This window comes from Ascidiella aspersa, chromosome 2 (assembly GCF_963924565.1).
Source record: "Ascidiella aspersa chromosome 2, kaAscAspe10.2, whole genome shotgun sequence".
Lineage (NCBI taxonomy): Eukaryota > Metazoa > Chordata > Ascidiacea > Phlebobranchia > Ascidiidae > Ascidiella > Ascidiella aspersa.
In genome coordinates, this window is record NC_139448.1 from 15542669 (window position 1) to 15561321 (window position 18653).

At 37.1% G+C, this 18653-nt stretch overlaps 1 protein-coding gene across 1 annotated transcript; it reads left to right on the forward strand.

Moving 5' to 3' along the window:
- Window positions 1-1549: 1549 nt before the first annotated feature.
- Window positions 1550-17743, forward strand: LOC146163933 (uncharacterized). The gene is made up of 15 exons (XM_083383128.1): window positions 1550-1768; window positions 3919-4567; window positions 4710-4952; window positions 5477-5562; window positions 5776-5991; window positions 6169-6240; window positions 7527-7666; window positions 7910-8324; window positions 8775-8928; window positions 9179-9311; window positions 10156-10323; window positions 10945-11059; window positions 12498-12672; window positions 15382-15569; window positions 16814-17743. Exons 1-15 carry the CDS (start codon window positions 1579-1581, stop codon window positions 16999-17001), a joined length of 3132 nt encoding a protein of 1043 aa, XP_083239254.1. The 5' UTR covers window positions 1550-1578; the 3' UTR covers window positions 17002-17743.
- The last annotated feature ends 910 nt before the right edge of the window (window positions 17744-18653 follow it).

Below are 18653 nucleotides of genomic sequence, written 5' to 3' on the forward strand. Positions count from 1 at the left end.
TAAAGTGATAAAGTGATTTTATTACAAATTTTCATTGAACTGTGGTCTGTTTTGCTAAATATCTTTAGGCAATACTTGTCCAAAACTCTGCCAGTGATGTCAGTTGTATGCTGTGTGTCCAACCGCCAGCATATATGATATTGCCACTAAGATATGCTGCTTTTTTAGCCTGTGATTTGTCATAGAGTTGTAGGCAATAAAATTGTTAGTCTTTGGCAGTCCAAAGTTGTGAAATGTATACTGGATGTAAATTGAGATACCTTTGTATTCAAACATAGAAATTCAAAACAAATACACCGGTATAATAAGTTAAAAATTTATTGTTTAATCAACGCTGTCCCAACAGAAACCTTTATTTGTGATTTATTAATGCATCAGATGGATTTTTTCTCAAGGGTTTTGGGCTTGGGACTTAAGTTTATTTATACTTGTTGGCTGAGTTTTTTTTGAGTTGGACTTTAGTTGTTTTAACCGACTCCACAGGCCTGTTTTAAATTGGGAATAATTTCCAAATAATCAGTATAGGATGCATTTGGGACATGAAATAATATCATACTGATCAATATAATGGCATTTATAGTCGAATTTAACAAACATTGCGCTAGTAGAGCTTATAAATTAACACTGCAGAACATGCATAGTTAGTATATTTTGGCTGAATAAATGAGATATCAAAAATAGAGGTTCCCTACGGCAAAAACATATTTTTAAAACAGAAAGTTAGTTAATAAAGCTCAAATTAATTTGGAGCCGCCAAAAAGATTGTTAGGAGCCGCATGTGGCTTTCAGAGCCTTCGTTGGGAACCACTGGTTCAGACCTTAGTGCCTGATTCTTGTTAAAACTAGCTAGGTAATATCTGCTATATACCTTAAACCTGTACTGTACTTTAAACTATTTTCTACTACAATGTTTATATACATTTTTCCATTTTTTATTTTTTTATTAAAATAATAAAAGTGTTTTCTTTTTTATTGAAAAAAAAATAATCAAGTGAAAAAAATAAAAAAAACACTGATTTCGTCTGGTGGGTTAAAAACAACACTGATTTCATCTGGTATGGTGTTAAGCATGTTTTTTAATGAAATATTCACCTATGGTGTTTATCTTGCAGATTGAAAAATTCTAATGGCTCAAAGTTAAAGGCTGCTGTTAGACTTATATGGTTGTCTTTAACATATATGTTAAAATAATGGAAGCTTGGTTTAAATATTTTTTATTTTTTCAACTGTTATAAAAACTGCTAATCTTCTAAAAATAAGTGCAAATTCTTAGTACATGTTATGGATGTGCATGCAGCAATAATTAAATACTTTTGTGCCATCAAAGGTTAGGGTTGACTAATCACTAGTTGTTAAATTTTTTATAAAGGGTGCAATTCATTACAGCTTAAAAATTATTTACTTTAATTTGTTGTTTTACAATATACATACTACTTACAACTTGGACCAAGTTGGTTTGCGTTAATCTTTTTCTTTCATCAAATCGTATAAAAGCTTGCAATAACTAATATTGCTAACCTTCTTTACACAGACAATTGCTAAAAAAAAATTATGTGACATGCAGCATAGAATTGTATAATGCGTCCGCTGCCATCCTGGTCTGGCACAAGTGTGATGGACATGAATAGCATTCCTCCCCTGCAAACAAGCATTGCCGAGCCGACCATAATGGGTGCTAAACATCAGTACAAAGATGAGGCCTTTCTGCTACAACAGAATGTGAATGGACTTGGAGTTGGGGAAGGATCGTCACATGTCAACCTGGAAGGTTTGAAATTTGTTGCATGTTATTTAAAGCTTAAGATTATTTAGTTATTAAATATTATATTGCCTAACCAAGATATCAAGCTAATTAAAGACAGATGGATATATTGGTTTACCTTTAATATGTGCCCAAATTTTACTATTTATATATATATATATGTATTTAATGTATATATTTATCAGGCGCGTAGCGTGACTGTTTTAAAGGGGGGGTGTCCTGAAATTTTCAACTTAGGGAATTCCCCTATTTTTCGTCTGACGTTAATGAATAATGACCATAAAATAGTGATTGTAATAATGCTAAAAAACGTTCTAATCAGAAACTGCTAATGTCCAGCAAATGCGAACACTTGCGTCGTTGACACAGTTTCTGAAAGGCGAAAAACTAAACCAAGACCGTAAAATATGTGCGATTGATTTTGGAGAATCATAAACTATCAGCAGTGCATTTTTCTAAGTTCCATTTACGGTACTAGCTTTAAATTACAGGCACGTCTTTTTGCCTGCAATACTAAACAAAGATCGTTTTTCCCGGGTGTTATTATTCCACAATTAACGCAACATCTGCACCGAGCTGTGTGCCAAGTCAGCTAAAATAAAGCGGCGGTTAAGAGAAAAAAGTTGTGTCTATTGCACACTAAACACATGGTCTTAGAATATGCTTATAGAGTCTAATTTTGCATTAACTATCATAACTTAAAAAGGGCGACTTTGAAATGTGCACGGCAGTCATCATTATACCACCTTTTAAGAATCTGCTTCAGTTAAAAAAATCCGTTGTTAACCAATATTGAATATTAGAGCAGACAGCGAACAGCGAGAAACACTAGCTGTGCCTAACTTCAACGTTTTAGTGAGAAAAAAGAAAGAGGTTTGCAGGCGCGTAGCATGACCATTTCAAAGGGGGGTGTCCCGCAATTTCAACTTAGGGAATTCTCCTATTTTTCGTCTGACTGTAATGAATAATGATGTCATAAAAAATGAGCAGAAACACTTCGTCCAGCAAAAGCGAACACATGCATCGTATGAACACCCTTAGCGGGTACGGACGGAGCCCAAAAAAATTTACGTTTCGTGTATTCTGGATTGAGGCTAATAAAAACATTCAATAGAGCGACCTGCGGTGAAGACTTTTGCTGTAGTTAACACATTTGTTTTCTACGTTGTTGAGAATGTTCGCTTCAAACCCAAAATATCTTTTCGTTATCAGGCCTGTTTGAGATTACTTAAGTCGGTGACAGGCGAACTGCTAAATGAAACAACGATAACAAGCGATGATTAGGCGGTGGCGGCGATAACTACCGACGTGTTTTCAATGCCAGATGTAATGTTGCCGATGTAGCATTGCAGCAATCACGGTTTTAGTTTGATGATAATTGTTTACGGAGATTTCCAAGGGGCGGTGTCAAAACTCCTAGACACCCCCCACGTTACGCCCCTGATGTATATTTGTTAATAATTTATGCAATGTTTTACCCCTATTTTGCTATAAAATTATGATGAATTAAGCGTTTATATGCTATTATTTTAATTTTATTAACTCAGTCACTCTTAGTTACACATGTAATTTTCAGATTAAAGTAATATTACCCTTTACTTAACACGATATTCAATAGAAGCATTTCCTATGTTGGTACATTAGTGGACGATCCCACAACAGAGCGAGTGAAATGCAATGTTAATTGGTTTAGTTAAATTAATATAGTAAATATAGGTTTTATTAGGAAGTACTAGTTAAAGTATTAAACTTTTCTCAATATCATATATTTATAAAACATCCATTATCGCTATTTATTGGAAGGAAATTAAAAAGTTGTCTTATTATTATCAGTCAAAAAAGTGATAGCAGTTGCTCTCTAATGTAATATCTTTTTATTATGCCTGTTAGTACTTTTATTAACTTAGTTCACACTTTTATTAAATTTTGCTCTAAATTAATAAACAAATATATTTCAGTTCTGACTTATCTGTGGCTTTGACATATGCAGTCATCTGTTACTCGAACGTCACTATGCCAGCAATTTTGCTCTTAAGCCCCATTCATTACTATTCTTTGGTTGTGAAAAGAACAATATTTACCAAGACGGTCAATATTGGTGTGGTACTTACTTAGCACACAACGTATTGTTGGTAATCTCTTTTCCTTTGTTGCAGGCATTCCCCATTTCCATGGTGACACAAAGTATATAATGGACATTACTGAGAGAAGTAGAGTGGAAAAGGTATCACTAGTTGTCACAGAGAAAAATGTTCCCCATAGTGATGGAAAGCCGAATATCAAGTCAAACTCCAGTCAGTGTTACATGAGAAAAGTGGGAACCTGCTTTGTTATTGTTAAAAATGACCCAGGCGAAATACTACCCTCAGGCAAAAGGCAATCTTTACCTGGCGAAGTAGAATCAGATGAGTTTGAACAATCTGGTTCGGTTGCAGGTTTGCAAAACATGAAGCTGACTAACAAATTTTGGAATTTTTCCCACCAATTTCAAAATATGGAAAAGACTGAAAAATTTATGAAGTATGCACGCCACTGCATACTACAAATGCGAAAGTTTATCAAAAAACTAGAGATGGCCATTGCTGCTGAAGAAAAGTATTTAGAAATGCTCCATGTCGGTGTTGAGAATAAAGAGATTGTTGACTCAGATGACTCGTTTTCCAACCATTCTAATAACCCAAATGTGTTGGTGGATTTTCAGCCAATCAAGCAGCTCACACCACCGAAACTTGGCAAAGTTTATGCAGAACTTCAAAGTCACTCAAAAGTTTGGAATGAAATTTTGCAACAATGGCAAGACTCGGGGTATGTTTCTGAGATTTTTTTAGTTCTTGTTGAGTCAAGGTACCTATTCTTAAGCTTGATTCATTAATAAATTTAAACTTTTCAATCAATATCAAAAATAGTATATGAGCAGAGCCTTGTTTAACCTTTGTCTTTTTTGCAGTTTGGAGATGTCTACAACTGCAGTTGGTTGTTTAGTGCAGTTTCAAAAGAAGATTGAATCCTGTCAAAATCAAGTCATTTCCCTGACGCATGACCTAATTTCCATACGGCTGCAGAGCTTGGCTTCTTGTGCAGTATCCACTAGTACTGCCCATAAGGAAGACTACAACTGGCCTGTTGAATTGGGGTCTGGTGCACTTAAGCGTTTTTGCAAGCTCATTGAAACATACAACGTCATTTTAAGGTGAAATTAAACTAAAAATTAAAGTTAAGCAACACTCCTTGACTTGTAATAAAAGTACCATTCATCACAGGGGTATATATTTCCATTTAAACATAATATTGCTTTTAAAATAAATATAAGTCTGTGTGTGACACACAGCACAAAGATGGATTTAAAAAGTTTTCCAAATCTTTTTATATTTTATAGTCTGACTTTGGAGTGTAAATAAGCTTACAAAACCACCCAGGAAATTGCGAACACCTTTAAACACTATTTTTGGAAAACATTTTTTTGTGTATTGTTGCCTTATTTAGACTTCTCACTTTTCATTCACTGGTTGGCTTGTTTGATAGTGTCCATTAGGAGTTTTCTTAGTTAGGCTCGTACATATTTTGTGTAATACATTTACAGAAATTGCTTGTTAAGAGTTGTGAGTTTGTGGCACCTTTTCCTTTATGTATCTTCAAATATGAGAAAAAAAATTAACCTAAAAAGAATCAGAATCTTGATTGGAAAGTTTAACAATTGATTTGTAATATTTAAAGAAAAAAGAATGTACACAAGCCTCACTTTTTCACCCTGGGTTCCATGACTACATCAACTTCTGCAAGCTGTTTACTTCCCAAAAATGGTTGGTGGATGAGTAAAAAAAGTTTAAAAATTTATTTTTTTTACCTGTAAATGTTTTTCTTGTGTAAACAATTATGAACATTGTTTTGGTTATTGCCCACCTTGTTTTGGGCATTTCGGCTGATTAAACATTGAAAAAAATGAGATGTATGTGACATAGAGTTTTCTAAACAAATAATGTGCTGTACTTTCATTTGTTGCATTTCTTTTTTAGCTGGTCGAAATGCATATATGCCGAAACTTCCTTGTGAATTTACTGCTGCAAGAATTGTTGCTGAACTGGCAGAGCCTGGTAAAGATGGTTTGGGAGCCTTGACAATGCATATTCTTGCAATGATTTACCAGAGCACCGAGTTTTTGAACAGACAAAGACAGGATCCTTTTATTGAAAAAAGCATAGAGTGGGGAAAACTAGACGATGTTGAGTTTGGTAGGTTGTTCAATTTACAGAAGGCTTAACACGAAAATAGAGTTCAAGAAGTTTTTTTATGTTGTTAAACTTAAGCTGTGATATTTTTTAGACACCTTTTTCTTTTCCTATTTACCAAAAGTAGATTAAATAAATTAATTTGTAATGTTGTAACTAACCCGCATATTTACATCTTAGATGAAGACGATGTGATTCAGCAAATTATGGGCTATGATGTTCCACATATTTCAGATACTGAGCTATCCAGCAGTAAGTATTATCTAACTTTATAAATAATATATGAAAGTGTTTTGGGTTATATCTACTATCATATGTACCAAAATTCCAGGGTGTTTTTTTTAAATCAGTACAAAATGCTTACATATCAGTATGGCGATTATTTTTTAAATGCAAACAGAGTAAAACTTTATCAAATTTACTGTGAAACTTGTGGGTATCTTTAATATATTTTTAAGTGAATTCACTTTGACACCCTGCCAGAAATCCAGAGTGTTCAAAAAACGCTGCACACCCACATTCAGTGCCAGTGTCTACCAGGCTGGCATAATCTTGCCTGTCTTCTGGTGACAAGCTTTTTTTGCGTAAATTCTTGGTTTTTGGTCGTGCCCCTAAACTAAAATGATGTGTCAAAAAGTTGCGCCGAAGACGCAAAAATTTTTGTGACATTAAGTCATTAACAAATACATTAGGGGTACGATCATGAAGGTACAGCCTGGGGCCTGGGGGTGTACATACAGTCATACATGTCTGCTTTTCTTATTCTAAAACTGTTACATAGATAAGCTGTTTTCAGGCGAACTTGTGTAAAAACATGCAGCTCAAAACCAGATTAAAAAGGACTAAAATATATTCTTTCGATAAATAAGGATAAATTTCCAATTTATATTGCTCGAAATAATGATATTTATAATAAAATTTAACAGAAATTGTCACAGTCACAGTGCAACATGCCATATGCATATTACCTTTGGGATAGATTTGTTGAAAATAAAGACACATAAACCTAGCAAAACCAGGCTAAAGTTGGCGCGAAATTTTTTTGCGTTTGTGTAAATAAAAACAACTAAAAATATACTTTAGGCCTTAGGTGGAGAAGCATAGCCTGGTACATCCTTCATATGGCGATGCGAATGTTATACCTGTACATTTAACAATTTCTGTACTTATTAAAATATTAAACAATCTGTATGCCTTCCGGTTTTTTTCACTAAACAATGTGCCTCACACTACAGTAACTTTTTTTCAAAATGGCACAACAAAATTAATTTATTCCAATTGTAGTGTGTAATGTTATTACATAGTTCCTCTTTTCACAAATAGATGTGTTTAAATATGTGTGGAAACAACCACAAAGTATTTTTTTTTATTTTTAATATCTTTTTTTTACTCCAAATTTTTTTGCACCAATTTCTTCGGTTTTTTGGCGCATTCTTCGGCCGTCATAGTCGCCAAGTCGCCAGCATTCTGCCATGGCTTCCAAACCTTAACAATTTTTTTGACAATGTGTTTATCTCTGTTTTAATTTTCTTATTTAGCTGAGCTTTCTGGCACCAAGGACTTTATGTATGCCCAGGGAAGCTTTATTGTAGCATTTATGAACTGCCTTGCTGCGAACACCAGTCTTATGCGGCACAAAATGAGAGGCAAGAGTCCGAGGTCTGGAACCTCCTCACAGGTAGGCAAGCTTTTAGGCGTTTTCGGTATTTTTTTTATATTTTGACAATACAATGTTTAGCAATGTGTATCTATTTTAGTTATAATTGTATTCTATATAAAAATAAAAAACGTTTATGAATCTCATATGTATTAATAGTGTTGTAATATTTACCTTAAACTGTAAAGAATATAATAGATTCTCAAATAAACAATTCTTTAATTTTTCATGATGCTCAGAAATAGAAATCTTTCTTTTTTTCAGTATTTAACTGATGAGGCTGTGTCAGCATTAAGCTCAGATGAAGAAGTCAGCAGTGTCGCCTCATCGTCATTTTTAAGTCACCTGAGTGGCACTGGTTCAGGAATACCAAGGAGACGTAAAACAGTCTTGTGGAGAGACTCTTGGGACCAGGAGGCAGTTAAGTCTCTTTCCAAGGCTTACATGGCTGCTCTGGTCACGGAGGGGCCGTCCAGCGTACTACAAACACAACTGAGTCAATTGGTCTGTACCGATCCTCTGGACGCATGTTACTTTGGCCTAAAACCCAGAGTTGGTGGCGATGTGAGACATCTTCTGCTTGATGCCTTCATCAACAATATGATTGCTTTGGAACTTTTGCCTAGCGATATTCTCTGCAGTGCCCAGTGCTCTACACAGGCTTTTGTGATTGATAGAGGTAGGTAAATGTAACAAACAAATCTCTAAGTGAAACACATTGACTTCATTGAAGTTGCATACTTGTTAAAGTAACTATTAAGCAGTCCATTTAATGTGGCAATTCTTGTCCGACCAAGGTACTGGGGAAATGTCCAATTTAATTCATTTTGACATATATGTCTAATTAATCAATGTTGATTTATATGGCAAAGGGTCCCGCGATATTATTTTAAATTTGTCACAAAAGCCACTCATCGGGAAGGGTGTCTGCATCAGTTAGGCCTGTTATTATGAAGGGTTTGTTGAAACCATTTACAAAAATCTACTACCATTTCATTTACCTAAAATAGAAATAATTTCACAACTTAAACAAGATAATAAATCAACATTTATAGGTACTTAAAAAGTGACTACCCAGTTTGGCTAGCTTTTCTAACGAATTTACTATTGTCAACTTAAATGTTTGTAGCTCTTATTCACTGGGACAGCAAATTGTGTGAAGCTTTGGCGCTAAGTGCGAAGGACAAATGTGGAGCAATGCCAATAAATGGGTCTCACCCCCTTACGAAAACAGCACTTACTTATGTACAAGCCATACATGCTCTCATGGCTATCATGAAGAAGTAAGTTTATTTTAATGTGTAAAACACTGCCAAAATGACATTTTTATTTACGTTTAGTATGTATTAATTTTGTTTATTTTTGACCTGTTTCCACGTGAGTCTGCATAGCTCAGGCCCAGTATGACAAAGGCTATTATTTTAGCCTCACTGCGGGATACATTTTAAAAAAATGGACTAGTCAAGTAGCGATATGTCTAACTTTTTGAAAGGGCCTATTCAACCATCTTTACATGCTGATCTTGTCATCAAGGTACCATGACCGCGAGGATGTGGCTCGAAAAGCGCTGTCAAGACTGGAAACTACTCTGGACGCTTTCTACAGGTGGTGTCACGGAAAAATCAACCATTACCTCACAGCATGGTCATTACGACCTTTACTTCAGGTGGGGGAGTGCAAGATCTACACACACAAATTGTACATGTGGGCCGCATACTAACGCTAATGTAACTTGCGTAATTTATATACAATTTGGAATAGTAGAAAAAAATAGATCGTCAAGGTAGAACAAAATAGAACCAGTTGCCTTAAGGTCGCGTTTTAAGGACCGACTACGGTATCTTATTGCTAAGATCATGCAACACATTAGCATGTCCGCACTAGTTCACAATCGAAGTAGTAAACGGAAAAATGGTAATAGTTCGTGGACTGGCCACATTAAAGGATTGCCGTGCCGTATGTTGTGCACCTGAGCTAAGTTTTCTAGTCCAAAGCAGTTTATAAACCAGCAGTTCTTATAAACATGTGATAATACACATCAAATAACCACCAGTCCACCACCCTTTTTACTGATCTTCATATTTGCTTTTGTGTGATATATTGTACAACCGAATTGTCCCACACTCTTGTAAAGAATTATTAAAGAGCTTCGATAAACTCTTTGTGGAATGTAACATGGTTGTGTATAGCCTGCCGCCCTGCCGTGATTTTAAACGAACCGGAATCTATCGAACGCTATGATCGACGCAAATTGCTCTTGTCCGCTTTGTCGCTGAACGCAGACTTTGGTTGCTGGAACTTATTGCGACACTTACAGCAACCACAACTTGTTCAAAATTAAACGCTGCACTACTTTGCCATAGTTTGCTTTGTCGGGCCACGTACCTTAAGCCAGATCGCGTGACTCACCCGACTTGGTACGCCCAGCCTGGCAAAGCGGCCATGGCGGACGAGAGCAGGTCCGCTGTAGATCAAGCAATAAAACTGCCTCGTTTCTCCGCGCGCGCCAGGTTTGTCTTGGCGACCTCAGCCAACTCACGGCGATTGGCCTAAGCTGCTTGCCGCTGGTGGAGAAGTGCCATAACTACGTGGAAAGTCGACGTACCGAGAACCCGGCCACTCTCCATCACGCAACCAAGTACCTCAACAACGTCGACAACATTATCACTAACATGCAGGTAGGCAACGCGATACCATTTCGTTTTATTTTCTCTATGTTTTTGTGGCGAAGGCTTTGCGATAATTGATCATGACATATTAAAATAATTGCAACATCGCCTTTGCAGCCATAAGCTGTTAACAAATTCGAGGTAATTTTAGTAAAGGAAAGTTTTAAACATATATGTAATGCGACAGTGTTGTAATTTGTTCCACGAATCGCGCTTATCACTAACCTTTTCACACACAAGTAAAATAATTTACTGTTTAACAACAACAATTTACCCCATTAAATTGCCTCTAAAGAATGCGTTTAACAACGTTTTTTTGAAACTTACGACCTTTTATTTGGTTTGCTATAGGGATGCCCTATTGTATTTCGATTAATATTATTGTCATTTGAGCAGCGCGTCTTATTTACCTCATTGATAAACATTGCAAAATATATGGCGGCCATATATATATTTAAAGATGCATTAAATTTAACCTATTTTCCTTTCGCCATGTAATAACTGACTATTTGCTAAAAATAAAGTTTTTTATACAAAAGAAAATCGAACTGAACACGCTGATGTGACACATCTTGAATGTTCATTCGCGCCCTAAAAACGAAAGAAACTCAATTCCACGTTGCTTTTCAGTCTCTCAGCGGCGTCTGCATGAGGTCGTACTCGAGTAAATGCTCTCATCTTGCCAAGTTGTCCATCTGCGAAACATTTCCGTCGCACAAGCTGTGGCGACAAAAAAATCTCACTGGTAAGTTGTTAATGTTGGTAAACAATAAATTTATTATACCGCAAGCTTATCACTTCATTGTTAGAAACGAAAACTGTGATCCCAATTATTAAAAAAGTGAAAATAACAATTTTTTCTTCTATTTAATGATGATTTTAGTATTAATACGCACCATAACAGCAAAAATTAAACGAACGCAAGAACAAGGAGAGTGCGTATTTAATAGCTTCTGAAACTATCCGGTTTTTATTGATCAGGCTGTTTTTTATACTGTACGAAACCGAAGATGTCCGATAATTTCTGATGTCAAATGTCAAATTCGGTACTTGGTTAAAATTTTTGAATTAATGCCAACATTAATGTAATCTGCTTAGCCTTTCACATGAAAGGTATTGTTTATTTAAGATTCAAATTCGAAACGCTTTTTAACGGCAAAGCAACTACTTGCTAAATAACCTAAAATAAGGTTTTGTTACGTTCAAACTGGATTATCTTGTTGGACCGTACATTATGCCGAAAACATCGAGTATATCGAGTATCGGTTTCAAAATAAAATACTAAGTGCATGGGACATCTCGACAACATACATTAAATATAGTTTTAAAGTAATGTAACCAGTCATCCTTCGTTCGCCAAATGTGTTTCTTGATTTTGAAATGTAGACACTGGAAAAGTAAAATATTTTTGGAATGCAATTTCTAGTGGAACTTTACCACTTTACGAATTTTATTATGCCATGCAAGCTCAAAGCATTTTTGTTTTTTAACGTTTTAATATTTTTACGTACGTGCTTCTCGTTGGTTAAGCTTTCTGCAAAGAAATGATGGCTTCGTTTAAGCGCACTCGTTTTATACGAATAAGTTTCCAGTTTTCATAGAATTTTGTTTATTTTGCGTCCCCAGTTCACGACACTGTCCTTGACTATTTTTACGACGTAATTTCGGGAAAGTTGGCACAGTATTAACAAAAACCGATGGAGAACTCAGTAGTCGCGTACGCTTTTCACTAAATAATGCAAAACCATTCGCAGGACAGTGCCATCGACAATCAACTAAAAATTGTCGACGGGTCATTTGGCGTTAATTTGCTAGCTATCTAATTTACTTTTAAGGGTGGTAGTTAAACGAATTTTTCTTATACATTAATAACCCTTTTTTATATGGATTAAGTTTACTGTGTCCAAGATGACTTCGGGCTAGTGGTTAAATTTTTTAGGTTTAATGTTTAAAGTATTCTCGATTTGCTAATATGTCCTGTGTAAAAGCTACAAATAAGAACATAAATTGGAATCCTTATGCTTGCATACGCAATAAAACTAAAAATGTTTTGCTAAACACAGCCAAGCATAAAAGGTTTGCAAAAACTTTAGAAAAATTAAGAGGTTGCAGACCTAAAACCTTAGAAGCCCGACAGTTAACCTCGGCCACAATGACCTTAAACGCGACCTTTAAACCCGCAGATCACAGTTCAGCCAGTACGTACATGGAGAACTCGGTCCGGGCGGTTTTGGAGCCCGTCTGTACAGCTGTGCGCGTCCTGAACCCTCGATGTCAGCTCACCGCAGTCCCGCCCGCCGTCACCGCCCTTCTTGACGTCACAATACGTCACATCGTCGACAACAAGATTCGCTTCAGGCAAGTCAGGGCTGCTGTGCTACCGCAGACCTTTTCAGGTTGTAACATGTTTCTCTGTCAGTCCTACAAGCGAGAACGAAAAACAAGTGGTGTCTAGACTAGGATTCTGTAGATTTTGTTTTAATTGTTCTAACTAATGTGATTTTCGAAAATTTGACTACACCCTTCCGCTCTAGGCTATGGTTAGTCCGCGATTTACGAGAGAATTATAAACCGTAGTAATGATATTACAACAATTACACGCATTACTATATAAAAGTTAATAAATCTGCTTTTCATTATCCTTTCAAATTTGTACAGTTTCGTTTGGTAGTCTTGGCCTGTTTTAGAGCATTTTTGTGCTGCAGTAGCTCCACAAATAATTAAAGAGGTAATACAAAAATAGAACCTGACCTGGTGCTCTCTGATTGAAATGTCAGTAAAATTCATTGTGCATGATGCAAGAGGCGTGTAATGTTTTGTTAACAAATCGATTTCGATTTCGATTTCGATTTCGATTTCGATTTCCCCTCATAGTAATCATGTGATGGTTTCGCATCCGACCTATTCGGTTTCCAGCGGTTACAATGCACAATTGTCGATTTTTATAAGTGGAAAAGTTTTCAGAGGGGTTACTCACCATTTTGCTTGCGCCGAACTAAAACAATAACATAATAGCAGCACACTTTATGAAAACATAGTTGAAAAACAGTATTAACATAATTGCGAAACAATATAAAAATAGTTTTTAAAACAATATTATTTGTAAGTTTCAATGTTTCACCCTTACCACGCGGCAATGCAGTAAAATAATTTCGTTGATAATATCTGTTACCTAATCGATAGTTTGCATTTAAGTCAAGCATGCTAACCTTCGTGCCTATTTCTAATTTGAATAGGTTATTTCTAAAATTTGTAAAAAATCCCGCGACACACCGGCGCAGTTGGAGAACCACTCCCGTAGAATCATATGAAATTTTACAAAGACCGCCTTTGTCCGGGCTTTGGAACCACGCTTTCGCCGTGTAAAGTTGCAAATTGTGATTATCTCGGCTGGCGGGCGCGCGTGCCTAACGAAAGCCGCCGCGCCTCCCTATTCGTTTCACGTTTTCCCTGGCATCCGTCTTTTGACTTGCGATTGCGACATTGTTGCGACTGTGTTTAGACAACACGGCGCGGATCAGACTGCCGCGAGCCCGCCAAGCGCTTCCAGCACTCCCGTTCAACGACCTTGAGGCGCGCGTCTTAATACCGCACAAAGGCTAGTCGTTTCGCTCGCGCTTTTTAAAACTGGGGCCTCATTTCCACCTCTGTAGTATCGCTTCTTGTCGCGCTCACGCCGCTCACTCTCTTGCGCTATCGGGACAAATGACCTAGTTTCGTCAGCCGATGGCCCGATCCCGCCCACTAGGCACACAACGCCTGAGGAATTCGCAATGTTTCTCTTGGCTTGTTTCTTTGTACCTGCTGTTATAGAGCAACACATTCGTATCCCTAACTGAACCATGATGTTGGTGCTATTTTGGTTCGTGTGATGCCACCTAAAAATGTCTATCCTGTGTAGAGATACTTATTTTTCAAACTCATCCAATATGCAGGTGTTTAGATCCATCGTATTATTAAAAATAACCTTAGCGTTCGAAGCTGCTATCCGTGGTTTGTTTGTCGTAAAAAACGTTAAAGCGGAGTTGTTTCTTGATGGCAGTTGGATGTTTGTCGAGTCTGTGATATTACGAACGCACGCGCGCATGTATGTCGCCTTTGTTTGCATTGCACCGATGATCGCAAGTTTGCGCCTTCTTAACTTGTGGTTAACTCGGCAAAACCGACAGCTTATGCGCGGTTGGCCCATCCTGTGGTTTCCATCAGCTTAAGACACAGAATTTGTTTGTCGTTTATTCAGAACAATTTTATTTTAAAAGGTAGTTTTATAAACCAACTATAGAGCGCTACTTATTTAATGAGCGTTACATTAAATTCGTAGCTTTCAAACAAATTGAAAGCCACCAAATTAACTAAAATCTGAATTGCGGTTTAAGTAGCAACTTTAATACAATACCAGAAGTAAACTTTTAATTAAATACCTAGTAATGTTAATTTTGTTAAACCCTTTGACTTAAAGTCCTGCTAAAAATTGTGTAAATGATGTGGATTTTCTTACATTCAACCCATAAAGAACGACATCAGTTTGCAAAACTTTTAATTGGATACTTATAATCCACATAAAGACACCGCCCCTTCAGAAAACAGAGACTGAAAAGACCTGTCGGTTTTCGTTAAATAGATTTCGGCTGACACAAGGAAATCAATACTGAAGCGGGACGATGCGTGGACAACAATAAATTTGGGACACGCAATCAGATTGTGATTAGTGACGAGTAAAATAAGTTCTTATTGTATTTGGTGTTGATTGGTTTTTAATGCGTTGTCACAAATTGCATTTTTTTTATTACGTGCAGTCTTCCAGGTTGCGGAAAATGTTGAAAAGTAATTTAGATGTATATTTTTATATTCAACGGTATAAATTGTTTAAAACAAGGCCAATACTATAAACTTACTAGTTTCAACCTACAAAAAACGGTGCAATTAGACATCTGCTTATCGTTTTTTTTTTTCAAGGAAAAAAAAGTATTATAAGTAGAATAATGTTTCTAAATTCATAAGGCCATTCCGGACCCCACTGATGTAGTAGTGATAAAAGGCATCCTAATTTTTTCTTGGATTTTACAGCGTGCAAGGTGCCTTGCAGTTGCAACGCGATTTCGAGTTCGTGACAGAATACGCAAGCTCACGTGACGCCGGTTTGTGCGTGGAAGTTACGAGATCTTTGCTGCACCTCAGCTCAGTGAAGCGTGCGATGCGCGCTGTCAAGATCCTACAGAGGACCGACATACCAAATGATGCCGCAACTCTCAAAGGTAAAACGCTTCTTTAAACTTATGATATATATTGTCCAGGGCCTGGCCTGCAGTAAGGCTACGTGTACCTTAATTTCGTTGCGAAATCTGTTGCTATCCCGAACCTAGGTTGACATTATTTCCCAGGAATTTCTCTTTCAAATAATACGTGTTAAAGTGTTCGCTGAACTTGTGGTCTGCTTCGTTGAACGTTTAACGCAACAATTTCATACTGATGTATATTAGCATCATTTGTTATAAAGCTGCTGTGCGTCCCACTTCGTTCCTTACCGTGATACTTCTAAGTGGTGTCATCAATATTTTGGCGACAGTAATTATACCAGAAGGTGTGTGATTTAATTCACACCCACGGTCGGGTGAAACTCCCCCGGAGCTAAGTGACGCATTAAGACCTACCTAGAGTGTTGACAAACAACATGTCAACATTCTTGTTTGGATCGTCTGCTTTACATTTACGTTACATATTCTACTGATAGACGTTGTCATTTTCATACTGAAAGAGTCTACAAATTTGTTACGCAACGGAAACCGTTATTAGTGTCAAATTATTTTCCGTGCGTATGTATTCACAAACAAGCCAAACATATTTTTGAAGTGAGTATTTTGCTGTTTATCTGATATACCGTTACTAGTTGACGCAATAGACCACGCATCCAATGTAATCGGATTTGCTTTACGGCTGTTGACATGACTTTCAACAGATGCAACATCCTCTCTGCTAGTCGGCAGACCTGCACTAATCGGTGGTTACGCATTAACAGTAGCATTTATTGCACCATAACGGATGTCGTTGTGATAACATGCCTAGTTTATTGTATACGATTAGTAGGGACCTCAGTTCGTATGTTAGTGCTTTTCCAAGTATTAGTGCAATTTTTGTTCTACCCATTAAATAAGGGGTTGTAATGGGCACCGGAACAACAAATATTTTTTACTCAGTGTTAACCTGGCAGAACCCATATCATTAATAAAATTGTGGCAACGTTTGTTGAATTTATCTGTGCGTATATTTTAACAAACATAATCTTGTTAGAAGCTTATAATAATCAACGGCCGAAACATAAAATGTTGACAAAAGTCCGCTTTATATAAACAGGCGCGTGTCTATTCTTAACGTAAATAAAGTTTTCCAAACATTAATTTAGATTTGCCCCTGAAGCATTTGCAGGACATTGCACTACGAGTCGTTTCGTTCATAAAAAACAATACTGCAGCGGTTTGCAACCTACGTGTATTTTCCTTAGGCGGAATGCGGCGTCGGACATCCCGGGTTTCCGCGTTCAACGTCGCCGATGACACGGACGGCCACCAGCAACAGCCGGAAGAAAGTACTCTCCTGGAGAAGCAGCTGCTGGCTCTGCGAGTGCTTGGTGGAAGCAAGGGCCCAAAGAAGTGGTTCAAGTTGCCTTGTAGCGATGACGCGATGGAATAAGATGCTTGCAGTAAGATATTGTGCGCTGTTGTATTATCGCAAGTGTTCGCTGTCTGTTCCTTCGCCAATAGCGCTATCTTCTTCACACTCGACGGTACAAGTCGTATTTTGTCGGCCGCTTTGCACTGCTTGCCGTATTTCGCCGAACTGCAGTTTCTGTACGCTTCCTCGCCTGACAGTACACGTTGTGTTGACTGTTGACGGTTCATTTAAACTTTTGAAAACATACACGTTTTAAGGTTATTTTTTGTCAAAATACATGTATCGTTTTCTTGAGTTTCGCGCTTATCCTTTCTGACCATAACGCCTACGTCGTCAATGCTGGTCTTTCGTTATCTGATTTCTATAATTCGCCTGTCAGCCACCATATGGTTTTCAATTCGGCTCGAATTGAGTCTCGTTTAATTGCTGTTTCAGAACGGTAGCAAGTTTGTGTATTAAAAACCCAGGTGCAGTAATCCGTCCCATTTTAACCTTCAAAATTTAATTATGTATATTGTGAATGCCGACGTAGTTCACTAAAAGTATACATTATAGGTTAATTTTACGATGCCGTTAATTTTCTGTCACGTGTAGATTTCTAATTCTATTCCATTTTCATTTAGTACCGTCAATTTGCGCTATTTGTTTATGCCACTGTGATTTACTTTTGTGTCACCAACAGTTTTCTACACCTTTAATAAAGTAATCACGATTGTCGTTAATCGCGCTTTGTTCTTTTCCTGAATTATTTTCATATACTCTACTGTCATTAAAGAATACATTTCAACACTTGCAAGTATATGCTTAACAACGTAATAGAATATTAGAAAAAGAATAACTAATATAATATTAGAAAAGAATAACTCAGTCAACAACGTTTATCGCCGTCTTGGTTTTATTGAATTTGTAGCAAGTTCTGAAGCGAAGGTTGCAGCGATCGTTTGCCACGATCGCACACTCCAAAGTAATTTGGTTTATTAATTAGCGTCGAAGGAGACTGTGGTTGTGTGAAGGAGCGAGTGCCCTTGGGACGGCAGACTTAACAAGGTCGTTAGGCATATCAGTTAAAATTGTGTATTTAACAACAAAATTCCAGTAGAAAGTTTTGCAACGATTACCCAACAACGTAGACTGTTTATCGCTGCAGGATATGTCTTTCGAATGGTCATTTGTATGTTGACAGTAATCGTTTCATTTCAGTTTCGAGCACTGCGTTCTCGAGCCCACATGACGATCACGCAGCAACGGCGTGCCGGTTGAGCAGTGAGTCAACTGCCTGACGAGTTAGGTTCGGCAGACTATATTACAGATTCGAGGTGGTAGAGGATTGCCTTGTTTGCTTCAATGTCAATGGTATATCAGCAAGTGCTTTATATGTAGCCAATGATGGGGTTACTGAGAGGGCGTGATGAAATTACGCTTGATTTCCATCAACGCGGAAGCATCTGATATATGATAAACTGAAAAGTTTTGCAAGCGCGTTACTTCCTGTTTAGAATAACAGGTTACAGTCGAACGTAAAGGGAAACTTGCCAGTTCTACATATCATCAAGCTGTTCATTGAAACTGTTGTCCGAATGAGGGAAGTACGTTTAAGGAACTTGTCTAACAAGAATCAACTAAATTATGTGTAAAATGTTAGTAGTAATAAACTGTCATTGAACGATTAC

What these genes read in the sequence shown, in the direction of transcription:
- LOC146163933 (XM_083383128.1), top strand. Translation starts at nt 1,579, where the DNA reads ATGCGTCCGCTGCCATCCTGGTCTGGCACAAGTGTGATGGACATGAAT. An exon ending in AGATACTGAGCTATCCAGCA is followed by an intron (nt 6,241 to 7,526) that starts GTAAGTATTATC and finishes TTTCTTATTTAG; the next exon opens with CTGAGCTTTCTGGCACCAAG. An exon ending in GACAACAAGATTCGCTTCAG is followed by an intron (nt 12,673 to 15,381) that starts GCAAGTCAGGGC and finishes TGGATTTTACAG; the next exon opens with CGTGCAAGGTGCCTTGCAGT.